The following is a 24,557-nucleotide window of genomic DNA, read 5'->3' on the forward strand; positions in this document are numbered from 1 at the left end:
GGCCTCAGGCCCACGGGTACCATGGATACATGTCACCCTGCCCTTGCTTCCCAACTTTGCCTGTTGATATAAAACAAAATAGTCTTACCAAAGTTAACATATGAACACTCCAAAGTTAAAAGGAATCTACCTCATTCCTTCTAGGTTAGAAGAAAGCTTTCAAAAGTTCTTTAAACCTAACTCACACCTGGGAATAAAGCCCCACCCCCAACAGAAGAACTTCTGAAATTTGTCAGGGAGGGAAAAATGCCAGAGCCAAGGTTCCACAGAAAGTGGTTTATTGCTTTCAGAACAAAGTAAGCTCTTAAAATTTTTTTTTTCTTTTTTAGTGAAGAAAATGCTTTTAGAACATTAAAACTTTTTCGAACTTTTTCTAAAACTTTTTCTAAGAAAAACACTTTTTGTCATCGGCTGAAGTAGGCACTTCAATATAGAGAAGTCTGCAGAGGCAAGCGCCTGGGCTGGATTGCACAGCTTCTGCCCGTGTGGCTTCTGGGGGGTCCCAGTGGACGCGGTCACCTGCTCAGAAGCGGGGCTTGCGCTTGCGGCCGGTGTACTGGGTGTCAGGGCGGACCTCCCTGTGCCAAGAAATAACAGGGGCGGGAAGAACAGAACAGGCTCAGGAAAATGAACTATGAACCCCTGGGACCCTGGAGGCAAGAGAGCCCCAGGCCCTGGGTGGCCAAGCCCCACCCCCAGCCCACAATCCGCACCCCCAGCACTCACTTGCCCTGCCGACGGCGGCGTGCCTTCTTCTCCAGGACCCATTCTCGGCTCTTCCTCACCACCCCCCGTCTTGCTATCCTGTACGGGATCCTGTGGGGGAACACAGCTGTCAATAAGGGGACGGGGCAGCCTAGCTGGCACCTGGGTGAAGCCGGGCAGAGAAACGTGGCTAGTCTCCCCCCAGGCAGGCGGCCTCTGCGGTCCCCATTCTTGACAGTGCCTTCCTGGTGACACCTGCTGGGGCCAGAGCAGCTGCTCAGCAGGAGGCGAGGGTCCCCCTCATTCGCGGATATCCTCCAGACTGGGAACCGTGTGTTAGGCCTACACACCAGTGCCTACGGGGCAGGCAGGGGCCAAGTTACTTTGGGGCCAGGATCAGCTCACAAGAGCCTAACCAAGGAGGGACTCTCCTGGCGGTCCAGAGGTTAAGAATCCTCACTTCCATTGCAGGGGACGTCGGTTCGATCCCCACGGTCAGGGAACCAAGATTCCACATGTTGTGCAGTATGGCCAAAAATAAAAGTAATTTAAAAAAAAAAGACCCCAAGGCTTCCCTGGTGATCCAGTTGTTAAAAATCAGCCTGGTCATGCACACAAGTTCAATCCCTGGTCTAGGAAGATCCCACATGCCATGGTGCCACAACTACTGAGGCCGCACTCTAGAACCAACACTACACAACAAGAGGAACTACCACAATGAGAGGCCTTCGCACCAGTACTCGAGGGTAGCCTCCTGCTCGCTGCAACAAGAGAAAGCCTGTGCAGCAAGGAGACCCAGCAGGACCCAGTGCAGCCAAAAATCAAAAAAATTTTAAAAACACAGCCTATCCGAGGAGAACTGGAGGCTCTTGGTTCAGAGCAAGCTAGGGCTTCCAGCAACTATGAATGTCTGAGGTAGGAAAACACGGCTGCCCAGCTCACGGCAGCCCCGAAAACAACCCTCAAGAGTTCATCTTGGGCTCCAGTCCCAGCTGAGGAGAACTTTTCTCTTCAGCTCCGTGGGAGAGAAGCCCTGAGAAAGGGCAGAGTCCGGGTCCTCAGAGCACATTCCCCACCTGGCAGCCGGAATCAAACTGTTTTCAGCAATGACACACCACGGAGGCTGCCTGCCTGAGGTACCTGGGTGGGCCCAGCCTGTGGATGTTCTACAGTGGCTATGAACCAGCTCTGCCCGTGAAGAATCCAGGGCTGGGCTGGGGCAGCAACCACCTGCACCTGGCCAAGCGCACAGAGGCCAGGAGCAGCTGAGGAAGTGGGGGAAATGAGCGCGCCACTGAGGTTAAGCTGGTATTAGTATTTCTTCATGCAGAAGGTGGGGCAGGGTCCAGACAGGAAGTGAGACGTGAAAGTGAGGCTCTGGGAAAGGACTGAAGGGAAAGGTTAGAGAGTAGAAGAGTCTCGGTGTCTGGAGTCATGGGTGTAAGAAGGGGAGGGTCCAAGGGAGAATCTGATTGTCTGCTGAGGATCCAGTCATCCTTGAAGTGTCCTCCAAGCCAGACTGCGTGACACATCCTTCTTGCTGCTACACCTCATCTGTTCTAACCCAGTAATAAAAGTCAGATAAAAAAAAAAACACAACTCTGATTCCCACTTGGCTGGACCAGTTCATGGAGCTGTGAACACCAGCAAGGAGCGTGCCCTCTCTCCAGGAAGCAATGAGGCCTTTGCCCAAAGGAATGACACATATTCTAGGCTTCAGGCTGTAGCGAGACAGCAGTTCACAGAAGGAAGTTAACAGGCTCACAATGAGAGGGGCAGGAGTCCAATGTACCAGATGCAAAGCAGGAAGCAGCTAAAGACGCAGGACTAAACCCCAGAGATCCGTAAGGACAAGCTCTGGGGTAGCACAGTGAACGGGGGCAAGATGTGAGCTGCAGGAGGGGTGATGGCAAAAGAGTCATCAGGAGAGCCGCAGGAGCAGCGAAGACAGCGAGTGGTGCAGACCACAGGAAGAGGTGAGAGGTGTCCACAGCGCAGAGGCCAGAGGCACCTACGGAGCGTGCAGGTGACGAGTGGCAGGGTGGAGGCCGGGTGGTGAGAGGTGAGGAATACATCAGTCAAGCAAAGTTGATGGGGTGGGGGGAGGAAATTAGAGATGAGTTTGATAAAGCGTTAAAAAACTTTTTCTTAATTTATCTATTTATTGGATTGGCCAAAATGTTCACTTCTGCAAGATGTTACGGAAAAACCTCAATGAACTTTTTGGCCCAAACAATATTCGTAAGAGGCTCGAATGTGATCAGACCAAAGTGACACCACCAGGAGAAGCCCCGTCAGCCCACAGCCTCCTCCCCACCCTCCCCAGATCAGAGGATTTCAAGCGGAAGAGTCTGTAGGGAGACAGGGTCCGAGCCAGGCACTGCTCCGAGTCCTGCACAGACATGCTCTCGACTCCTCAACACACTGCCTGAGGGGGGGCACAGTCCCCCTTGCCAGATTTTTAAATGAGATGAGAAACGGCTGCTGAGGTCCCACAACTTACCTAAGTTTATAGCTAGGACATGTTGTCTGTAGACACTGTTGTGAGGACAAGAGGGAGCCTAAGGTGGACGGAGGGAGTTAAACCACTTGAATTTCCCTGTGAAGCAGGAGATGGGATCACTTGCTGGGAGCAAGTGATGGGCACCTGGGAGGAGAAACGGCGAGGAGAGTGCCCCCCAAGTCCCCACGGGGAATGGGCAGAGGAAGCTCAGGGAGATGACCCTGGAGGACCAAAGGGTCAGGGGGTATCAATGCATGGTAGACACGAGGACTGGACTCATGATTTTTCACCATCCCTGGGCCTTCCTAACTCATCCTTTCTCTGCCCGTTTTTCCTCTTCAATGTCTTCAAGTTTGAAGACCTTTCACTCTAATCGGAATAAAGAACTAACCTCCTCCTTTACTCTCTTATAATCATTTGCTCCTTCAACAAATACTGAACACCTTTTGCTAACAAGACATTCTTCTGGTATCATGTATATAAGTCCCCACCAAGTTTCCACTGTAGTTGGGGGTAGAAATAATGCCACATAAACAAGTATTTCTGATTCAGAGCTGTGAACAGCGTTAGAGAAAGTAAAAGTAAGGAGAACTCAACTGAAGTTAGTGAAGAGGAAAATCGCAAGATACGATGTACACTTTTAAAGAGCAAGAGAGAAGGATCTGTCTGGCTGCACAGCCAGGGAACTCAGATGCAAAGTCAAGCAGGGAGACCAGCGAAGCAGCTTTCAGAAACCCGGGCAGTGGGGATGAAGACCACATAGGTGTGAGGAAAAGGAGTGGTCTGACTGGATGTGAGATGTAAGGGAGACAGGAAGGGTAGACAACAGGAAGGATGGAGGAAGGAAGTTTGGGGGTGAAACCAAGGGCTCTATTTTGCTCTGGACACCTGTGGGAAGTCCAGGTCTGGACACTCAGGAGGGGAAGTGGTTTGGAAACCAGAGGTGGGATTGAGACCAGTGCTATATACCTGGATGTTCTCAACCTGGAGCTGGTGTTTCATGCAGCAGCACAGAGAGAAAAGGGGTCCAGGCGGAGCTGCAGAGTGAATGGAGAAGGACCAGCCAGGGAGGGAGGTAGGAAGCCAAGTGAAGAAAGTGTTAAGGGAGCAATCGGCTGCCTTAGCTCCTACTTACCAAGCAAGTTACAATGAAGATGGAGAAGGAAAAAAGGCTCATGGGTTTGCTAAGACAGGCTGGTGGCGGCAAGAGCAATTTGTGATGAGACAAGCCGGAGCCAGAGGAGAGGACTGAGAAAGGCAGGGGAGCCAGTGCGAGGAGTTCTGCCATAACCAGAAGCCAATAAGCAGGGGTGGATAAACAGAGTGGTAGTCAGGAGCTGTTACAGGGATAAGGGAGGATCTTTTTTAAAGTCAGGATAAACTGCGCAGCACTGCTGCGTGCTGAGAGCCATGACTCGAGAGGGTAAAGATGAGGGTGCAGGGGGACAGGGAGCCACAGGGGCCACAGGGAGGGGGTCTGGGATCCAGGGGACAGAGGCAGCCTGGGGAGGAGGGGGCCAGCTGCTGGGGGCAGCAAAAGGATGGGCGGACGGAGCGGGCTGCCCACGGACGTCCAGCAGGGCTCCACTCTCGCAGCCAGAAGTAGGGGCACACAGCGTCCCAGAGGGTTCCCCAGTCTCCTCTCCGCCTTGCTGTCACTGCCACATCAGACCCTGAGAGACTTGGTGGAAGCAGAGACACGGAAGAGTCTTGCCGCCTGAACCTGGGGACGGCAACCATCTGCCCGAGTCAGCGTTCACTGAGAGCGTCTCACCTCTTAGCTGTGAACGTGGACTCGGCGGGCTTCTCCTCCTCGGTATCTTCGCTCAGGCCCTGCAAAAACCAAAGTGCTTTCTGGTCACCTGGAGCACTTTCAAACCCCCCGCCCTCCCAGAAGGCCTGGTACCCAGGCCTGTGAGTCCTTCCAGCAGGCCCATGGCCCAACCCCACAGGAAGGGAACCCAAGACAGATGGGCCTACAAACCAAGGGCCCTCACCTCTGGTATAGAGGTCGAAGGTCCAGAAAACAAACACAGGTAGAACCTGAAATGAGAAAACAAAGAGTGAGGGCTGGGCTCAGAAAGCCTTAAGGGACAAGTGAAATCCTCACCCTACCCCGCCACGAACAGATGCAAACAAACACACCCGGGCCCCAGTGACCCATCCCAGCACTGCTCTGGTCACTGGTCTGTGAGGGCCACCCCGCACCCTGTCTCCTGCTGCACAGGCGGGCCCTGACCGCCAGTACTCACTTCTTGGCTTTTGCGCTGTTGGGGTAGTCTACCACCACACCGCCAGTGAAGCCGGCCCTGGTGGCCTGGGTGGTGATCAGCTCCAACTGGGGAGAGAACGGCAGGGACTCAGGCAGGGCAGTGCGGTTAACAGCGGCTTCCTGCTCATCCCCTGGGCCCTCGTCTGGTCCCAGGACAGACCTCGCCTGGGAGAACTAAAGGTCTTTATTGACTGTTTCCAACTCCAAGTCCCCGAAAACCACGCAGGAAAAGTGCAGGCTGGAGCTAGCCACGGCAAACACCTCCCTCGGGGATCACAGAACCACCTACTCCCCCCATCATTCCTTCTAGCCCAGGGACCCACCTCCCCACTTGAATCTCAGGAAATGAATGGCCACCAACTGAGCGCCAGACTCATTCATGTTACTGGTCAGGGACAGCTCGATACTTGTCCATCGGAGTTGGTACCTCCGACCCCCTCTCTGCTCATGCATCACCCTCCACAGCAGACAACTGTTAACGTCCTCTCCCCGACCCCCATTTATTTCTTCAGTTATGGAAATCAGTAATACCAAAGGGCTTGTCTGTCAAGAGAAGACAAACACCCTATCCCTCACCTGCCTCAGGTACCCCTCCCTCCTTAGGACTTAGGCCATAAGATGCGCCAGCAAGAAGGACCACTCTCAGCTCCTCCCTTCCCACCAAGCAGCCTAAGGTGGCTTGTCCTGTCACTCCCCGATAGGAGGACAGGAGAGTGAGAAACAGAACAGTTTACCTGTTCTGGGCTCCCCCTACCTCCATGCACCCCACTAGCCAAGGGGCTTACCTGCTCTGAGTTCTCGGGGTACAATTGGAGGACAGCTCGGCCTCCACGAACCTGCAACAGAAACGTGGCTGTCTCTCAAATAATCCATGGGGCCCAGATCCATACGCTTCCCCTTTTCTTCTTCACGAAATATTTGTTGAGTTCCCACTGTGTGCAGGGTATACTGTTCTTGGGGGTGGGGAAGTGCCATGAACAAGAGACAGTAACCAATGTCTGCAGCTGACATTTTAGTCGGCAAGGCAGCTAATTTACAGATTAAGTGCGAAAAAGAAAAATAACTTAGAACAAGGGATAATAAGTGACAGAAACTATCCAGTTTACTTTTGGTTTTCAAGGAAGGCCCCTCTCTAAGGGGCGCTGGAGTAGAGACCTGACTGTAGTATGGAGTTGGTTATTGAAATATCTGAAGGGAGAGCATTTCAGAAGAGGGAAAAGCAAACACCAAGGTCCTCAGAACTTCAGGATTAACCCCCGAGTCTGAGCAGAGGAAAAACTACATAATGCACACGTCTAGTAAGCTATCTGCCAGAACCCACTCTAAAAAAGTCAGGGGCGAGGGGAGGTAACTTAAGGGCACCAAGAAACACCTGGATCTGGGACCTCCCCAGTGGTCTAGTGACTAAGACTCTCTGCTCCCAATGCAGGGGGCGCAGAGTCCATCCCTGGTCAGGAAACTATTAATAGATCCCACATGCTGCAACTAAGATCGAAGATCCTGGGTGCTGCAACTGAGACCCAGCACAGCCAAATTTTTGATAAAAGAAAAACACTTGGGTCCAAAAAAAAAAAAGATCAGATTTTTAGGACTTAGAATCTCACTCTCATCTAGTCCTAGTAAATAATGGAAATCAATGCCATCATTTCTAAAGATAAGATAAAGCCAATAAAGGCTCTCTCACTAGTAAAGAACCACCCTGCTCTCCTCTCTGAGCACTCGTGGTAGGGGGAAGGAAGGTGGGAGATGGGAGGATATGAGCTCTGGAAGGTGTTCTGTGTGGCCTCGATAGGCCATCCCTGTCCTCGATCTGGGGAGTCCAGGCCCCCAAGCCAATGTGGGATTAAAATTCAGCAGCGTAGATACAGCAGTTGTGATCAGTCTCAGATTCTGTCATCAGTGTCTCTGCATTTCACTGGTGTGTCGGCTCCCCACTCCACCCCCTTCTTCTTTTAAGGCTGCCCACTTGGACAGAAGTAGCCGCAACAAGGTCCCGCCATCCTCAGTGTCCTTCCCACGGGGTGCCTCCGCCTCATCACACTACCTGCAGGACGACGGAGGGCCGGGGAGGAGATCTCGTAACTCACCAGAACAGAGTAGAGGGACGAGAAGAAGCGGTACAGGCGCTTGGCAGGAATATCAGACTTCTTGTTAGCATTACAGAGCCACTGCACTGCAGAAATGCTGCAAGAGCAAGAGATCGCATCAGGAAAGGGAGCGACACGCACGGCCCACCCCTGCCTCTTCGCAACCAATGCCACACTCCTCAATCTCCAGATGAAACCCTCCTGGCTCACAACTCTGTTGGCACATGCAGGTTCACCTCGGGTCACTATCTCACAACACTGAACCAAACAGGGTCTCCAGAAGGTGAGCGTGAAAGGTTTCCTTGCGCCAGTCCAAAGAAACACGTCCTCAACCTTGTTTCACACACATCTCAAGTTTGGTTCAGCATCACTCAGCAGGTCAAGGCTCTCCCTGCCACCTATCCCTTCATACCCTTCCTCCATTCAACAGAAATATGCTTCCGGCTTCCACAGAGCCATTCACTCTCCTCCTAAATCATTTCCTTCAACTGTACCTGCTAGGGGTCTCCACAATCCCCAGATTTAAAACCTCAAGCAGGGACTTCCCTGGAGGTCCAGTGGTTAAGAATCTGCCTGCCAGTGCAAGGGAAGTGGGTTCAATCCCTGTTCCAGGAACTAAGATTCCATACGCCACGGGGCAACTAAGCCTGTGAGTCATAGGTAAATATCCTGCATGCTGCAACTAAGACCCCAACTAAGACCCAACACAGCAAATAAATATTTATTTTTGTTGCTGTTGTTGTTGCAAATAAATATTTAAAAAAATAAAACCTCAAGCAACTAATATGCCCTCTTTTCCTCTTTTCCCTCCTCACTGCTGAGCACACACATAACATAGAACGCCAAGCCCAGTTGGTGTGCCCAACTGCCTCTCCCAGCTTTTACTTCCTTCACCACTCTCCTGGGTCAGCATTTATTATCACTTTGATTGCTTCAACAACCTAACTTCTCTTGCATCTTCTCTCTTAAGTAATACTCCTGCAACACAAGTCTCATCACTCACCAGTGCCCCATCAACTACTGAATAAAAACCCAACTTCTTAGGATGGAGTAAAAAGCTTTCTAGGAACCAAACCCACACGATCTCAGCTTCCAGGGAATTTCTCATTCATCACTACATCAAAGAGATGCCTTTTTCCCACCCACTTCTATGCCTGTGCTTACACTGCTCCTTCACTCTGAAACCCTCTCCTTTGGCTCTCCAAATCCCTTCCAGCCTTCAAGGCCCAGCCCCAGCTCCTCCTGCTCAAAGTTTTCCTGTGCTCTTATTTCTCTTCATAACTGTGGTGGGTCCCCTGACTCCCTAATGCACACCTCACCCTGGGGCTCATGTTTAGTAACTTGGTCCACATCTTTTATTTTTTGGCCACACCGCACATCATGTGGGATCTTAGTTCCCCGACCATGGAACAAACCTGCAACCCCTGCAGTGGAAGTGCACAGTCTAAACCACCAGACTGCCAGGGAAATCCCCTGGGGTCCACATCTTATAGCACCGAAAAAACTATGGAGAGTCTTAAAAACAGGGACTTTTATTTCCATGAACTCTAAAGCACATCGTACAATTTCTTACACGTAACAAATGTTGAGACAAAAATGCTGGGCAAACCACCTTCTCCTTTTTAAAAACAAACTAAAAATGACTGCTTAGTACCGAAACACACAAGACCATATTGCTGGTCTTTGACTCTCTGCAGCTTAGAACATCTCACCTGATCATTACTAAAACACAGTTGCTATCTTTGAAACGTTTTTTCTCCTCCAATCTTGTTTCCACATATATGTTAATCACTTACCCTAAAAAAAACCACTTAAATGCAGATTTGTACTCCTCATCCAGATTCTGTGTATCCCTACAGCTCAATCTATTATCATAGGAGGTCTTTGCCCTCCCAGATAATGATTCAACTTTGACATCCTCTCCTAGCCCCTACTTCCACCCCAGCAACAAAACACTAAACCAAATACTCAACAGAGCTTACCACAGAAGACCAAAAACTTTGTATTTCTAACAGTAATTAAAACAAGGCCCCTAAATACCTCTTTTTTGTATACGAAACTACTCTTATGGTTAATTTGTCCTGCCAGCTTCAGGCACCAGGGTATATAAATTTCTCTGCTTCTTGTGTGTGGCAGGGTGGGGGCTGTTGAGCCTCTGGGAGCTATCTTGTGGGTCCCAGAAGCCATCTTGTGGGCCCAATGTTCTAAAATATGTTATCGAAGTACTATGTACACATTCAAAGCCTGACCCCGACTCCTCGGAGAAGACTCCTAAGCCACTGAAAAGATTGGAGCAGTGAGGGCCACTCTCCACTATAAAACTCCTTGAAAAGAAGTCAACAAAATGGCTGCTGGGGCCCACAAGATGGCTGCTAGGACCCACAAGATGGCTGCTGAGACCCACAAGATGGCTCCCAGAGGTTTAGAAGCCCCCACCTTGTCACACATACAAAGCAGAGAAAAGTAGACACCATGGTACCCAAACCTGGCAGGACAAGTTAAGCACAGGAGTAGTTTTGTAACACAAAAAAGACATATTTGGGGGGCCTTGCTCTGATCCAACAGACCTGAAAATCCTGGGCAATGTGTATATTTATGTGTTCCGTACAACTCTGCTTTGGGAAGCACTGACCTGCAGGACTTAAAGCAGAAAATGGAGACCCTTACCTGATACAAGCATCAAAGGTGCCTGGTTTGAAGGGTATGCCCTGACCCATGTCCCCCAGAATCACATCTCCCTGCGTGTCTCGGTCCAAGGCCTCATCTACATTGGAAAAGAGTAGGTGAGGAATCAGGACAATCTGCATCACCACTCCAAACTCATGGAAGGGCGTCCACCCCAGTGCTGAACAGGGCATACTTACCCAGCATGGCAGGGCTGATGTCAACGCCCACCCAGTAGTGCCCCTCGTCTGAGAGGTAATCGCCACTCAACCCAGTGCCGCAGCTGGAAGACAATCAAACAGACTCAACAGTGTGAGGAGCAGGGACATCCCCTCACCTAGACTGTCTGAACTGGGCCCCAGGAACTCACCCAATATCCAACACATAACAGGGCTTATCCTCAGGCACACAAAGAAGCTCCACCGCCCGCTCAGCCATCTTGGTTTGGACATCAATCATCCGTGAGCTAAAAAGCCAGAAACACAAGAAAGTGGTAAAGGGGTTCTGGGCTAAAACCTCACGCAGACCAAGAAAAGTCAAAGGAAACAATCATCCTGAGGTATTCTTTTCCAGCCAAGAAACTGGACTATGACTATTTAAAAGTGACCCCCAAAGACCATGTAATACATGTTACTCTGCTGTGACACAGATTAAACTGTACCAGCTGCAGGGCTACTATAAAGGAAACAAATCACTTACCTCATAACCCATCATTGGGTATTTTCAACTCTACCAAACTCTGACATTCTCTTACTTAAAAATATGTTTTCTAGGAGAATTAACCACTGTAGCTACTCCCATGTAGAATGGTCAACAATGCACAATAAAAATTATAACAGTGCTCTCCATGAGAAATATAACACAAACCACTCGGGACATTCTTGAGGACCCATTTAAAAAGAAACTACATAAAGTTAAGTGTAGTAATCCTTAACCTAACCCAATATACTCAATATTATACTTTATTTAACCCAGTATGCTCAAAACATCATTTTTGCTTACCCTAGTACTCTAATCAAAACAAAAAAGACAAAACAGATTATTAGTATCTGCAGAACTTTTTTTACAGAGTACTGTTTACAGAAAGAATAGGTTTGGAAGTACTTGCCCTGGCCCTCACCTATTAACTAGCTTCATTAATAACACATACAACTACGCTCTCTTAAATTCAGATACTCTACCAACAGCAGTCCCGAGACCTACTGAGATACTGTAAACTGGGACATACAGTAAAGATTCTACGGATATTATTTCCCCCCACACACACACAAACAGCGCTGATGGTTTACACATAACCACTGCGTCCTATCTAATTCTTCACATGTTTAAAATAAGCTGTCACCTTAAACCAAGGAGGTATAATCACTCTCATTCTGATACTAAGATTGCCGAGACCCAGAGATCTGGAGGTTTACTCAAGAGTTTACTTTGACGGTGTCAACAATGGATCAACTCAAGTCTCTCCCTTCCGCCACCCCCAAATTCTGCGTGCTTTCCAAGCAACCTCCGCGTTCAGGGCAACTTGCCGGTTCCCGATCCCCGACACCCTGCAACAAACATCCAGGCTTCCCTTACTTGCGCACGTATTTCCGGGCTTCATTTTTGTCGTAATACTGCAAGAACGAGAAAAAAAATGAGGGGAGTCTGATAAGATATCAAGACGCGGACGCCCTAAGAGAAAACAGAGATAGGATGGTCACAGCCCTCACCAGCTCCGGGGGCCCGCGGAGCTCAGGTCTCTGCCCGCGAGAAGCCATCCCCACGCCTCAACAGCAGAACTCGTGCGAGTAACTCCGGAGCCCGGTTTTTATGTCATCAGCCGGGCGCCCGCCCCGTAATACGCATGCTCCACCCCCTCTCCCCGCCTTCTCTTTTACTCGATTGGCTACAGGGCCGACCGGCTGCGAAAAACGCACGTCTCCCATTGGCCAGTTCATCTTGCACCGCCCGCCAGATTCACTCAAGATGGCAGCCCGGCGCGATCTGAGGTGGTCGCGACTGTTACTGTGGAGATTGTGGCAGCCCCGGGGGGTTCCACAAAACCCGAGATCGGGCCTGGGCCCAGAAGTGAGGACTTACACCCGGAGCGATGGCCCGTACTCGCGCACGGCGCTCTATGATCTGCTCGGCGTTTCCCCCACGGCCACGCAGGCACAAATCAAGGCGGCTTACTACCGACAGAGCTTCCTCTACCACCCGGACCGCAACTCGGGGAGCGCTGAGGCTGCCGAGCGCTTCACGCGCATCTCCCAGGCTTACGTGGTGCTGGGCAGTACCACCTTGCGTCGCAAGTATGACCGCGGCCTGCTGAGCGACGAGGACCTACGCGGTCCGGGCGTCCGGCCTTCCAAGACGCCCGCCGCAGACCCCGAGAAGCCCCGTACTCCTCCGCCCGGCCCTCGGGCCCACGGCCGCGGTCCGGCCTCGCCGGGAGCCAAGCGCACCATGTTCGACTTTGACGCCTTCTACCAGGCGCACTACGGTGAGCAGCTGGAGCGCGAACGGCGCCTGAGGGCGCGCCGGGAGGCCTTCCGCAAGATGCAGGAGGACCGGGCCAAGAAGGGCTTACGCTGGGACGAGACCCGAGACTTGGCTTTCGTTCTCGTTCTGCTCACCGTTTTCCTCATCGTGAGCTCTCGTATTTAATCGCAGAGTGGAGGGCAGGGGAGCAGCCCCCAGCCAACACCCTCCCGCCCCCCTCCCCCAGGACAATGGCCTTGCGTGTCATCTTGAACCCCTTGCCTCACATTGTCTACCTCTGCTGGGGCCCGAAGGAACTGCTCTCCCCCTTCTGTTCCACACCTGGCCAGCTTAGCCATTGACCTGCGCGTCCCTATCCCCACCCTGCTCCAGAAAAGGCGGCTTTTTGATGCTCGAGAAAACATGCCCCTCATGAAGAGTCTTGAAAGCCCGAGAGTGAGGGGTTTTCTGGAGGCCCTGGGGTGCCTGCTTCCAGATATTGTTAACTTCCGGAACATTTGCTCTGGCTTTCTTGTAAAGCTGCGGGCGAGACTCGTCTGCCCCTGCCCCTTGTGTGTAGCGTGGGGCTCCTGTGTAACCTTGAAACGTGCAATGTGACCACTTGTGACTGCCAAAACAAACAAATCTGGGGTCTTAGGAAACTTGCATTTCTGTGAGTTCCCCAAGCCACAGGTGAGACCCGATGTAGGGTAAGATGTGATCCGTGGGAACTTGGCCATTTTGAGTAGTCAGATCCTACTCCGCCTTCTGTTGGTGGCCTCTGGGAGAGGGAAAGAAAGCAAGGTCATGAGCCTTCCTGTGCCCATACTTATCAAATATATATGATCTTGCAGAAATTCATCTGTGGGCATGATGGCAGGGGAGCAAATTGTTTGCTCTTTCGAGATCTGTCATACTTGATTATCCATGTTCTAGTAGGGTCAGTGATTAAAATACTGATGTCGGTAGAGCCAGATTTATCCTTGGGACAGTGTGCCTGGCACCTGGTCATCCCTTGACCAGCCAGCCTCATTGCTAACTGTGCAGCTCCTCCCTTCCTAGAAGGAGAGCAACAAAAGCGGAGGTAAGAGTCGCCTGAGAGTGGCCCAGCCTCCCATTCTGCTGGTAATGCTTATCGCAGGCCCCACAAGCCAAGTCCTTGAAACATGGCTACTTGAGGCTACGGGAACTGGGGGAGTTTGAGTAAACAAGATTATTGAGGGAGAGGAGGGACATGTAGAAATGCACTTCCTTATTCAGAGCTGACTGACCGAAGCCTTTTTTTCTTTTTCTTTTTGGCTGCACAGCTCAGGCATGCAGGATCTTAGCTCCCCAACCAGGGATCGAACCTATGCCCCCGTCCCCCTCCCCTCTTTTTTTTCCCCTCCTCTGTTCCTAACTGGTGCTAAATAGTGGGTGATCACTTGCTAGAGCTGTTGTAATCCAGCCCTCTTAACCCTGAATCTCTGCACACAGGGTGTGGATTAGCTGTGAAATGGTAGGAACTCAAGTGTGTATGCACTGTTGAGGGGAAAGCCATAGGATAGGAAAATCTGTGCAGGAGACCTACTACAAGAGTCAGGACCTAAGTCTAGCTTCCAAACAAGGCCAGAGGTGCTTTGCTATATTAACACTAATTCCTCCACACAGTCTTTGTGTGCAATTCTTGTATGAGTTGGGGATAAACCCATAGCTGGTTCAACTTGGTCTTTTCTCTAGCTTTGGAGTTTGGGGACAAGTTCTTTGGCATGGCTTTGCAGTGACCCATGTGATTCAGTGGTAAGGCTTTATGCTGTCTCTGGTTCAGACCTGCTGGGCTCAGCAAGCCTTGGTTTGAAGGGAGGGGCATGTGTACTTTTTAAAAGAACATTTAATGTTATTATGTTTCATATTTGGAAAACAAGGTGGGGAAAGTCTGTTCTTTTCAAAGCACAAACAACAGGAAGTGAAGCTTAGTGAAAGGTACAGAGACTGGCAATTCTCAACCAGAGTTGGGACAGAACAGTCTGTGAGGCAAGATTTCATCCAAATTTGCATCAAATGGGGTTGGGGTTCTTTGGGGTTTTGTTTGCAAGTGCATTAATGGTCTGTGATGTCCAGGGCCTTTCTCATTGACTCTGACATATACCTCTCAAGTTTGTTTTCTGTGGATGAAGATCACAGACGAAAATATTCCCTAGGCGCCCCAGAACATGGAGATGGCTAGAAAATTCCAGAAGGTTTGGGGTGATGGGTCCAGACTCTGTGAAACCTCTGGAACATTCCATGCAACTCCAAACAGGGCAGTCAATAAAATTTATTAACCATCCAACTCTAAGCCTCTTCTTAGGCCTAGAACTAGGCCCCCCCTCTATTCTCTCTAGTGCCGTCTTGCCTGTTGGGGTTTTTTTAGGCCAGAGCTGAACTCAGACACCACTCCCTACTATCCCTGAAACAGTCTGGGCTCATCATGGGCAAGGAGGTGTGTGGGAGGGTTTCTGAAGGACCCTCCAGTGCTGGTTCCTGTTACAATATTTCTCTTCCCCCACCCCCGCCCTGCATCTGTCCATTCTCAGCTTCTTATCTGCCCTCTGGAGGAGAGTCTGAACCAGACCATGGACATTAGCCCCTGTCTTTCAGGGGCTGCTCCTGTGTTCCTGAGAGGTGGTCAACTTTAGTCCCTTTTCTCCTTTTGGTCACAAAGTAGAAGTTTGAACTGAGGAAGAGAGACTGGGACAAGAGGGGTTCAGCTTGCTCCAGGCTGCGCTCATTGGGGTGGGCAAGGGGTGTCGTTCAGTACCAGGCCCAGTGAGATGCACGCAGAGATCCTAAATGGAGAGACTGAACGAGAAGACCAGAATCAAAGGTGTGCATGTCTAGGCAATTGTGATACGGCCTTTGGGCTTAATCAGGACTTTATTCCTCCTGAGCCAAACTTTTCCCCTCCTTGTCCTTTTTTTTTTTTTTTTAATTGCTGGGTGAAAAGATCCTTTACACATCCCAGTGCTAAAGGAGTAAGATTTCTTGCTTCCCTCTGAAGTTCTGGCATTTCTTTCTCTGGGGGCACCTTGCCTTCTGTAATGGTCCCACCATGAGCCAAGATGAAGAATAGCCTACCTTAGGCCAGCGAGTTGTCCGTTGGTCATCACTGACCATGTATATGTCTCCATCCCTTATAGCCACAGCCCGAAGCTGAGACACCAAGGGTGGAGCCCAAGTGAGTGGCCACCACACCCACTTTGGGGAAAATGGCAAGGAGGAGGGGTCTTGTCTCGGGCCTTTGGGCGTCCTGGAAGGTCATCAGATCCCGTGAAGAGAGACTGAGAGGAGGGAAGCCGGTAAGTGGCAGGGTTACTTCAGTCCCCTCTCTGGAGTCCAGTGTTCTCTTGTGGCCTTTGCCGCATCGGCTTCTCCGCCCTGTGATGGATGTGGTCACCTTATCACCTGCCTCTGAGCAGGACTGTGGAATGCCCGCCTTACCTGCCTTCAGTGGCCTGGCTCTCAGCCAGCCTTGGAGCCCTGGCAGCCATGGGGTTTGTGCAAAGCAGCTGAGGGTCCCTCTGTTAGTTTTAGGATGATAGCAAGACCTGAGTCTGGACATCATGCACTTGTGTATGCCGAGGGTGCTCAGCGCGCTCATCCCCCAGAAGCGCCCCTTCACCATCGGTCATAAGATTATAGTATCACGATGGATCCAGCCATCTCACCAGTGTCTCTTAAGGCTGTCTCAACTTGGGGCCTGGTGGCTAGTCTTGAGAGAGGTCAGCCCTCCCATTTTGCCTTTGTCCCTTCAGCGTTCACACTCTTGGTCCTGGGAGGGGCTGCCACTAGACCAAAGAAGGCCTGTTTCAGGAGAACCAAGAACTGACCCAGATTTGTGGTTCACAGGCCACAGCCAACCTGCACATAGCGTTTGGCTGTGGCTGGCCTACCAACGTTGAGAACTTGGGAGACTTTGCGTAAAAACCTAGATTTCTAACTTCACTCCAAAAAAATGAGAAAATGCCACCATTAAGCTTCCTCCCATATCTGCATGACCGCCTGGGAAAAGCTGTCAGGGCTGCCTTGTAGAGAAGTCCTTCCTCCCCAGGCTGCTGCACTCTGACCAGCAAAGGGGATGTGTCAGAAGCCATAATGCACACACTTGCACCATTTCGCTCTTAGTAAAGAAATCTGTCTGTATCCCATGTCTATAAAGAGGGAAAACAGACAAAAGGGGTCTCAAATTTCCAGGAAAATGGGGAGGATGTACTTTGTGGAAATGGAGTTGTTTGGCACTGTGACCTTCCTGGCCCCTCCAGGCATTTGAGGTCGCAGATCCCTAGATTACCTCCTGTGTTGTTCTAAGAGCTCACACTTTGACTGGGAGGCAGTGTAAATCTTATTTTCCGTGGAACAAGAAGAATCTCTTGAGAGGCCTATCACAGGGGCAAGGTCCCAGACAAAGCCAGAGGTCCCTTGGTACAATAATGCCATTCCCGCACTTGATCTTTCGTGTAAAATCCTTGAATAAATTGGGATAAACCCTCAGCTAGTCCAACTTGGTCTCTCTGAAACCACTGGATTCTCTCTAGCCTTGGAGGTCAAGGGCAGTTTCTTAGCCATGGCTTTGCAGTGACCACACAATTCAGGGGTAAAGATTTGAGCTCACTGTGGTTCAGGCCTGCTTAGCTCAGGGAGCCTTGATTCACGCATGCACAGATGCGAAGTCACATGCAGTGTTTCATACTTGGAAGACAAAGCAAGGAGGCTTAAGAAAGGACACAGAAGCTAGTGATTTCCAAGCAAGGAGATGCACATAACAGACTTCTGAGGGGCAGGAACACATTATGTTTATCAAAAAGGGGTGGGAGTTTTGTTACTGGGGCGATTTGGGGGTTTTGGTTTGTAAATGCACTGGTGGTCTGTAATAGAGCTTTTCTCATGGGCCCCTTGATGTAGCCCCTCAAGTTTATTCTCTCTCACAGAGGATTACAGCCAAGAACATTCCCTGGTACCTCAGAACCTAGAAAGTTCCGGAAGTGATCTGGCAGGAGAGCCCAGACTGCCTGGAACTTTCCAGAACATTCCATTTTCCTTCAAGCAGAGAGGCTAATAAAGCTTATTAACCATCCAACTCTAAGCCTTTCCTGTGGCCCAGAACTAGGTCCACTCCACTCTGGCAGCATCTGTACCCACCTCCCTCAGGTCTTTGGTCTTTTTCTTGCTGGGGCTGAATCCTGAGGGGCGTCACTCCCTGTGCTCTCTAAAACTGAGCTCTTTGGGGAAGGGGAGGGGTGTGGAAGGCCTTTTGAAGGCCCCCCACCTGGTTCCCATGGTAACACTCTTCTCCCTTCCTAGTCCCACCCTTGCCTGGTCATTCCTCTTACCTGCCCTGGGGAGGGGAGGCTGAGCCTCTGCCCAGCTCACAATAGTGGAGGGAGACTCAGGCATCCCCATCCTTAGCTCTTCTTCCTGTGGTCACAAACCTGGGAAAACACCCTGGAAGCACGGGCCAGGATCGGGAGGCCGGGGTGAGAGGGGCTCAGCCTGCCCCAAGCCGTGCTGAGAATGCAGATGTTCTTCCGAGGCTGCTCGGTCTTCTGTCTGTTGTCTGAGGCAGGAACTAGGTGTCCTCTTGACACCCCTCACCTCCAGCAGCTCAGGCACTAGCAGGGAGGAGCAGGGGAACCGAGGCCACCATGGGATGGAGGATCTCCAGTGGGCACTGGAGGGATCCGCCCTGCTGGGAGGGATCTGACTGGACTTGAGGGGCTGTCAGAAGCTCAGTGGGCCAGTCCCTCTAACTATTGCCTACATTTCTAGAGATCCCATCAGAGGAATTCCCTGGCAGGCCAGTGGTTAGGACTGTACACTTCCATTGCTGGGCACCTGGTTTCAATCCATGGTCATGGACTAAGATTCCCTGAGCTGCACCGTGTAACCAAAAAAAAAAACCCAAAACAAAGTTATTAAAACACAAGATCCCATCAGGCAGTCACTCAGGAGCTCCTCAGCTTGAGGAATGGGGACCACCTGCCTCTAGTAGCAGCCGTGATTCTAGAGCCTCATTCTAGCCTCAAAATCTGACTCCCTGTGGTTTCCACCCACTGGTCCTGACTCTGACCTCTGGCTCTATGTGAAGCAGCCCTTCAGACTAAAAGGCTAGCCACCACCTCCCTGTATGTCAGACGGATCCCTCAGCTGTTCTGCAGGGGACTCAGTCCCAGTCCTTTTTTCTCGTTATTGTTACTCCAAAGGTGGGCTTGCCTGGTGGCTCAGACAGCAAAGAATCTGTCTGTGCGGCAGGAGACCTGGGTTCAATCCCTAGGTCGGGAAGATTCACTGGGGGAGGGCATGGCAACCCACTCCAGTATTCTTGCCTGGAGAATCCCATGGACAGAGATACCTCTCGGGCTACAGTCCACAGGATTGCAAAGACCAGACACAACTGGGCGACTAACACTTTCCCTTTATCGGAGGTGCCGCTGCTGTGGGGTTCCCTTAGAGTTTAAAACTTCAGCAAGAAGTAGAGCCAACCCAGCACTTGCCTCGGTCTAGATGGTTACTTCCCTACTAACATGGACCGAGGTCACAGTAGCTTCTACAGCACTCTGACTTCTCTCACTGCGAGGACCTTCCTGCCAAACTTAATCTCATCAAACTTGACCTAAGCTGATCCAAGACATGTTCCTCCTCTCCCATCTGCTTGTCCCACCGTCATCAGCCAAGCTGCCACCTAGGGTTTAACCCAAGCTGGAGACAGATAGCTTCAGCCTTATAGAAGCCTCTCCATCACTCGGTGGAGGTGGGCATTTGACAGCCCAGGTGCCATCCTGATTGGGCCTACAGGGCACCCAGGAAAAGAGAGACCAGTAAGGCCCTTAAAGAACTGTGATGGGGCAGAGTATGCTTCTGTCCAGAGAGCTGGCAAGTGAAGAGTTAGAAAAGACTCTCTGGGGTTGGTAACCAGAGAAGGTTTCATGAAAGAGGCAGAAGCAGTGCTGGACCCAAAGGACAGCTGGGCTTTGGATGGGCAGAGAGGAAGGGAGGGCCTCTCACGAGTAGGCAGCTCAGGAGCTGAGATGAGGCTGCAGCAGCTGAGAGGCCGGGTGAAGGGTGAGAGAGGAGTCGGGCAGCATTGTCATCCTCATCATCACATTTATTGACGGCCCCTGGGAGGCGGGGCTGGGGACAGAACATACAAAGACAAGGACCTGCCCTCAAAAAGCTTCCATTCTAAGGAGACGGGACAGAAAAATACAGAATGGTCTTTCCGGGGGATGGCCCACTCTCACCCCTGCAGGTCAGAAACCCCTGGCCTACCTCGCCCCAGGGTCTGGAGCCTGAGCGGGGCAGGTAGTAGTAGCCCCATAGCCATGGTGTCCCTGCCCCCGCCACTGGGGCCTGACCCCCCGGCTCCTAGGTGGTGGACCCCAGCACTGGGGGAAAGGTAGGCTGAGGACATGATGGAAAACACTCCGGTCAGCCATGGCGTTGTGCGAGCCCAGTGGAGGGGCAGGGGCGGTAGGGCCCCTAGGCAGGGCCCCTTGAGGGAAGCGGGCAACTTCCCAGGCCCCCATGAGTCAAGTTCTTGCACTGGGGCTGGCCCATCACCCGGGAGGCCCCAGCTGGGGAGAAAAAAAAGGCAGAGATTCCTCAGCGCCAGAGGCATCAGACCCTGCCCACCCCACCCCCAGCCCTCTCTCTGGGCATCTCCCAGTGGACCCTCCTCCCCAGCTCAGCCTCCAGGGCCAGGGCCTGCCTAGGGCCAGGGGGAGGGGCCTGCCCCTCCCCCCACCCAGGCAGTGGGGGAGGAGGAGGAGCCACGCATCAAGTTTGTCTGGGCCCCCCATGGGGGGGCCATACCCTGGATCCTACCGGTGGGGGGGCTCTGGCTGCGAGGGCCGAGGGCTCAGCAGAGGGGCTGGGCCCAGGGGGCACCCGGGGGAGCCCTTCAGTGGGGGCACTGGGCGGGAGTCCAAGGGGGGCAGGCTCCGGGGCGCTGCCGGCGGCCCCCGGGCAGCCCCGGTGGGCAGGACTGCAGCAGCAGGGAAGGACTTGGGGGGCTCTGCGGCAGCCGTGGGGGCCGGCTGCCCCGACCGCTCCCGGCGCCGCAGCAGCTCCTGCAGCTTCTCCGCCTGGGTCCGCCTCAGGTGGGCCAGGGCCCGGCCTCGCTGGAAGGCAGGCAGGAAGGCCTCCAGGCTCTGCTCTCCCAGCAGCAGCTGCTCCATCTGCTCCTGGGACAGGGCGGAAGGGACAGTTTAGGAAGACCACGACCGAAGGCTCACGGCTGGTCTTCTCGGCCCCATCCTGAATGCTTCCCGATCACCGCCCCCGCCCCGGTCAGGGATGGGGCGCTGAGTTCTAGCCTCGCCTGCCCCTCGCTGAGTGACTGTGGACCAAGTCCTCTCCTCTCAAGCCTTGATTTCCTCACGATCAGCAGACCTGCTGGGGCAGGGACAAGGTGGGTCCAGAGATGGGGACACACCTGAAGTGGACAGGTGTCCATCTCCTCCAGGCCAGGGCCCTCCGCCTCCACCCCTCCACACACTGAGCACATTGCTCCCACCCACTATGCTGGGACAACTGCCCCAGCTCCTCTGTGGCCCCAGCCTAAGCTGCCTGGAGACAGTCACAGGAAGCCGGGGGAAAGTCACAGGTGGGGACAGTGGGCCTGTGTCCAGTGCGGACAGAAATTCAGCAGGCCCTCCTGGGGGCCAGCACTCAGGGCAGGCTTCCTGGAAGAGGGGCCCTCACGCCTGCAATGTAAGAATCAAGGGGAGGGGACGATGATAGGTTGAGCTCCCCCTCCGAGTCCCCAGGCCCAGCCACCCCCTCCTCTCACCTCAGCCTCCTGCTCAGCTTCTTCCAGCTCAGCCTGCAGCCAGCCCAGCGCACAGTGGGGGCTCCAGCGGTGCATGCTCTCCTCTGAGGGCCGCAGAGGGACACAGTGAATAGCCCTGCCCTCAGGGCCTGTCACCCTGGACAGACAGGCCGGAGCCCCAGGGCCCGCTGCCGACTCTCTCCCTGACAGTGTGTGTGACTCTACGCTTTCCCTCCCCTCTCTGGAGCCTCAGTTTCCTCACCTGCACAACACCCCGAGGCATCAGTTTGTGTGCCCACCCCCCCCATCCTAGTGCAAAAGAGGAAGCAGGGGCTCTGTCTCCCAGAGCACCCCAGGCCCTTGGGCAGCGGGTCCCCTCTTCTCCCAGGGCCCCATTCTGGCCTCTCCAACTCAGCTCTACTCACCAACCGCTCACTTTCCCAACTTGGGAATTGCCCAGGAGTAGCACCCCTGCAAACTTGCCCGAAGAAGAGGTGCGCCCAAGTTCCCCAGCCTTCAGAGCCGGGCACTGAAGCCCCCCCCCACCGCTCCCGGGGCAGTTCTCCCGGCCGTCCCTCACCCAGGCGCTGCAGCTTGTCTGCACAGCTCTCAGCCACCTCCCGGAGCTCCTGGTACTTGATGGCCAGGGCAGTGCGGCCCATCTCCAGGCGGGGACGCAGTGCCAGATTCTCCTTGGCTAGCGCGTAGTTGGAAGCCAGGCATGCCTCGCGCTCCAGCTGCAGGCCTTGGAACTGCCGGCGGGGAAGAGCCCAGAGGCCCATTCAGGGACTCTCCCCACGGCCGCCGGCCGCCACCCCCCACCCAGGCGGCAGTGCCCACGGGCCAAGCCAAAGGCGCCCCAACCTCAGGATGGCGAGCCAACAGGTGGAGGAGCTGGGAGAGCCCAGACCCCACTTTGCCTCGGTTTCCTAGTCCACAAAGTGAGCTAAAAACGTCTCCCTTATAGGGTTGTTGGGGGACTGAAGTGAGGAAAACTACGAAGGTCTCTACAAATGTTAGTTAATTTTTAATTTTTCAATTAATATGTCTGCTCAGGTCCCCGAGGAGCCCCCCTCCCTCCTCTGTCCCATTTTCCATGCATGGGCAGCTTCCCCCTCATCCCAGGCCTTTGTCTGCTTCCTCTTCAGGTGTTTGTGCTGAAAACACTCCCCATCCCCTGCTCCGACTCTCCAGAGTGAGGTGTTCACCCTGTCCCTGTCTGGCACCCCCCCTCACACACACACACCCCCCTCGCACCCCTCCTCTGCCCTCCAGTGGAATCCCCACACCCCAAGGAATACACACCCCCTTTTCCTCCCCGATCCCCTAGCACCTGCTCCCAGCTCTCCTTCTCTTGCGGATAGCAGACCCCTTTCTTTCCTGGCCCTGGAGAAGGCTTTTTCCTTCTGTTACTAGGCGGGCCAAGCCTCCCCTCCCTGCCCCTGGAGAACGCACTACCCTCCATCTGTCCCCTATAGGATGCACATGGCCCTCCCGCCTGCCTCCCTCCAATGTACACTTTCCCTTTCCGCCCCCCACAGACAACCAGCCCGGGCCTATCTCCTGTGAAATATACAACTTTCTCTCATGGTGGCCTATGGAACACACACCTCAGCTTTCAGTACCCCTCCCCAACGGAAAACACAAAGCCCCCCTTTGGCACCCCCAGCATACGGACACCCTCCCAACGGTCCCCCCAGGTGTCAAACAGGCCCCTAGTTCTCCCTGTGGAAGGCGCCTCCCCTTTCTGGCCCTACAGAACGTGGGTGTGCGAGCCAGGGCCCCCCACAACACAGCCGCCCCCCGGAACACACCTCCCTGGAGCATCCGCCGTAGGACACGCCTCGCGGCCATCCCGGGGGTGCACGGGCGCCTCCCTGGGTCTCCGGCGCGCCCCACCCGCCCCAGGCCACCTCCGGGCGCCCCCTCCCCCGGGGGCGGCTCCACCGGGCCCACTCGTACGTGCCAGGCTCCGCCGGCCCCGCAACCCGGCCAGCGCGGCCCTTCGGTCGGTCGGCAGGTCCGACAGGCCGCGGCCCGTCCCCCGCGCCCCCCGCCCGCGCCCCCCTTGCTACCTTCCTGCTGAGCCGCACGATCCGGTCCAGCTTGGGCTCATCCTGAAGCAGGTCCCGGAGCTGCCCGGTGCTGAGGATCCCAAAGCGCCCCGGGCTGCCGGGCTCCGGCCCCGCCCGCGCCGCCCGGGCCCGGTACATGCCGCCCGCCCGCGCCCCCAGCTCGGCTGCTGGCTCGGCCCGCTCGGCCCGCTCCGCCCCGGCTCCGCTCCGCTCCGGCTCCGGCTCCGGGATCCGGCTAGGGCTCGGTCTCCGGCGGCGCGCGGCGCTCGGCCGCCAGAGGGCGCCCCGCCCGCTCTTAAAGGGGCCGCGGCGTGGAGGCTGGGGGTGGGGCGCGGAGGGGGCGGGCCGCACCCCTTCCCACCCCGGTGGCGCCGCGCCTCCCGCACCCGCGGATCTCCTGGCAACCCATCATCCTTCCGCCGTCTGGATCTCTAGGGCCGCCTCTCTCCGCTCCCCTTCTCTCGGCCTTCAGTCACCACGCCCCCAGGCACGGACTCTCCCACCCCAGGCGTTTACAGGTTGCAAGGCTGTTTCACATTTACCCCTTGAATTCGCACAATTTTCTGAATTTGTCCAGGCTCCAGGAGCCCCTGTGCTCCTGATAACTTGGCTAAGTCATTCACCACCCCCCGCAGCCTCAGTTTTCCCTTCTACAAAATGGGGTAATGATACACTAAGTGAGGATAAGAGGCAGTGAATGTTGAGTCCCTTGTTGTTTTAGTCGCTAAGTCCTGGCGGACTCTTTGGCGAAGCCATAGACTGTAGCCCGCCAGGCTCTTCAGTCCATGGTATTTCTCAGGCAAGAATACTGGAGTGGGTTGCCATTTCCTTCTCCAGGGGATCTTCCCAAGCCAGGGATCAAACCCTCGCCTCCTGCCTTGGCAGGTGGGTTCTTTACCACTGAGCCACCAGGAAAGCCCGTAGAGTCTCTTACCTGTAGTTAAATGACTACCTGATATGAATTATTGTTATTTCAGAGATGAGGATACAGATTCTCAGAGATGAT

General features: G+C 53.7%; 3 protein-coding genes and 1 non-coding gene across 4 annotated transcripts; 1 reads left to right on the forward strand and 3 right to left on the reverse strand.

Annotated features, from left to right (window-relative positions):
* Positions 1–261: 261 nt before the first annotated feature.
* BUD23 (BUD23 rRNA methyltransferase and ribosome maturation factor) lies at positions 262–12,060 on the reverse strand. Its single transcript, XM_043455873.1, has 12 exons — positions 11,941–12,060; positions 11,807–11,844; positions 10,602–10,697; positions 10,432–10,514; positions 10,235–10,331; positions 7,568–7,664; positions 6,266–6,316; positions 5,461–5,546; positions 5,206–5,251; positions 4,983–5,041; positions 727–816; positions 262–578 (listed from the first exon to the last, which is right to left on the reverse strand). The coding sequence occupies exons 1-12, from the start codon at positions 11,986–11,988 to the stop codon at positions 524–526; spliced, it is 846 nt and encodes a 281-aa protein (XP_043311808.1). The 5' UTR covers positions 11,989–12,060; the 3' UTR covers positions 262–523.
* LOC122433662 lies at positions 1,610–1,738 on the reverse strand. The gene has a single exon (XR_006267152.1).
* Positions 12,061–12,181: 121 nt separating the features above from the next.
* DNAJC30 (DnaJ heat shock protein family (Hsp40) member C30) lies at positions 12,182–15,002 on the forward strand. The gene has a single exon (XM_043455874.1). It carries the CDS (start codon positions 12,197–12,199, stop codon positions 12,875–12,877), a length of 681 nt encoding a protein of 226 aa, XP_043311809.1. The 5' UTR covers positions 12,182–12,196; the 3' UTR covers positions 12,878–15,002.
* A 4,791-nt stretch (positions 15,003–19,793) lies between these two features.
* Positions 19,794–23,842, reverse strand: VPS37D (VPS37D subunit of ESCRT-I). The gene is made up of 4 exons (XM_043456577.1): positions 23,552–23,842; positions 22,057–22,228; positions 21,498–21,580; positions 19,794–20,889 (listed from the first exon to the last, which is right to left on the reverse strand). Exons 1-4 carry the CDS (start codon positions 23,687–23,689, stop codon positions 20,527–20,529), a joined length of 756 nt encoding a protein of 251 aa, XP_043312512.1. The 5' UTR covers positions 23,690–23,842; the 3' UTR covers positions 19,794–20,526.
* Positions 23,843–24,557: the final 715 nt, after the last annotated feature.

This window comes from Cervus canadensis, chromosome 32 (assembly GCF_019320065.1).
Source record: "Cervus canadensis isolate Bull #8, Minnesota chromosome 32, ASM1932006v1, whole genome shotgun sequence".
NCBI classification, from domain to species: Eukaryota; Metazoa; Chordata; class Mammalia; order Artiodactyla; family Cervidae; genus Cervus; species Cervus canadensis.

What these genes read in the sequence shown, in the direction of transcription:
- VPS37D (XM_043456577.1), bottom strand. Translation starts at nt 23,689, where the DNA reads ATGTACCGGGCCCGGGCGGCGCGGGCGGGGCCGGAGCCCGGCAGCCCG. An exon ending in TCGTGCGGCTCAGCAGGAAG is followed by an intron (nt 22,229 to 23,551) that starts GTAGCAAGGGGG and finishes CCCCGCCGGCAG; the next exon opens with TTCCAAGGCCTGCAGCTGGA. An exon ending in AGACAAGCTGCAGCGCCTGG is followed by an intron (nt 21,581 to 22,056) that starts GTGAGGGACGGC and finishes TGCGGCCCTCAG; the next exon opens with AGGAGAGCATGCACCGCTGG.
- DNAJC30 (XM_043455874.1), top strand. Translation starts at nt 12,197, where the DNA reads ATGGCAGCCCGGCGCGATCTGAGGTGGTCGCGACTGTTACTGTGGAGA.
- BUD23 (XM_043455873.1), bottom strand. Translation starts at nt 11,988, where the DNA reads ATGGCTTCTCGCGGGCAGAGACCTGAGCTCCGCGGGCCCCCGGAGCTG. An exon ending in ACCCCGAGAACTCAGAGCAG is followed by an intron (nt 5,547 to 6,265) that starts GTAAGCCCCTTG and finishes TTCTCTCCCCAG; the next exon opens with TTGGAGCTGATCACCACCCA. An exon ending in AACAGCGCAAAAGCCAAGAA is followed by an intron (nt 5,252 to 5,460) that starts GTGAGTACTGGC and finishes TTCTCATTTCAG; the next exon opens with GTTCTACCTGTGTTTGTTTT.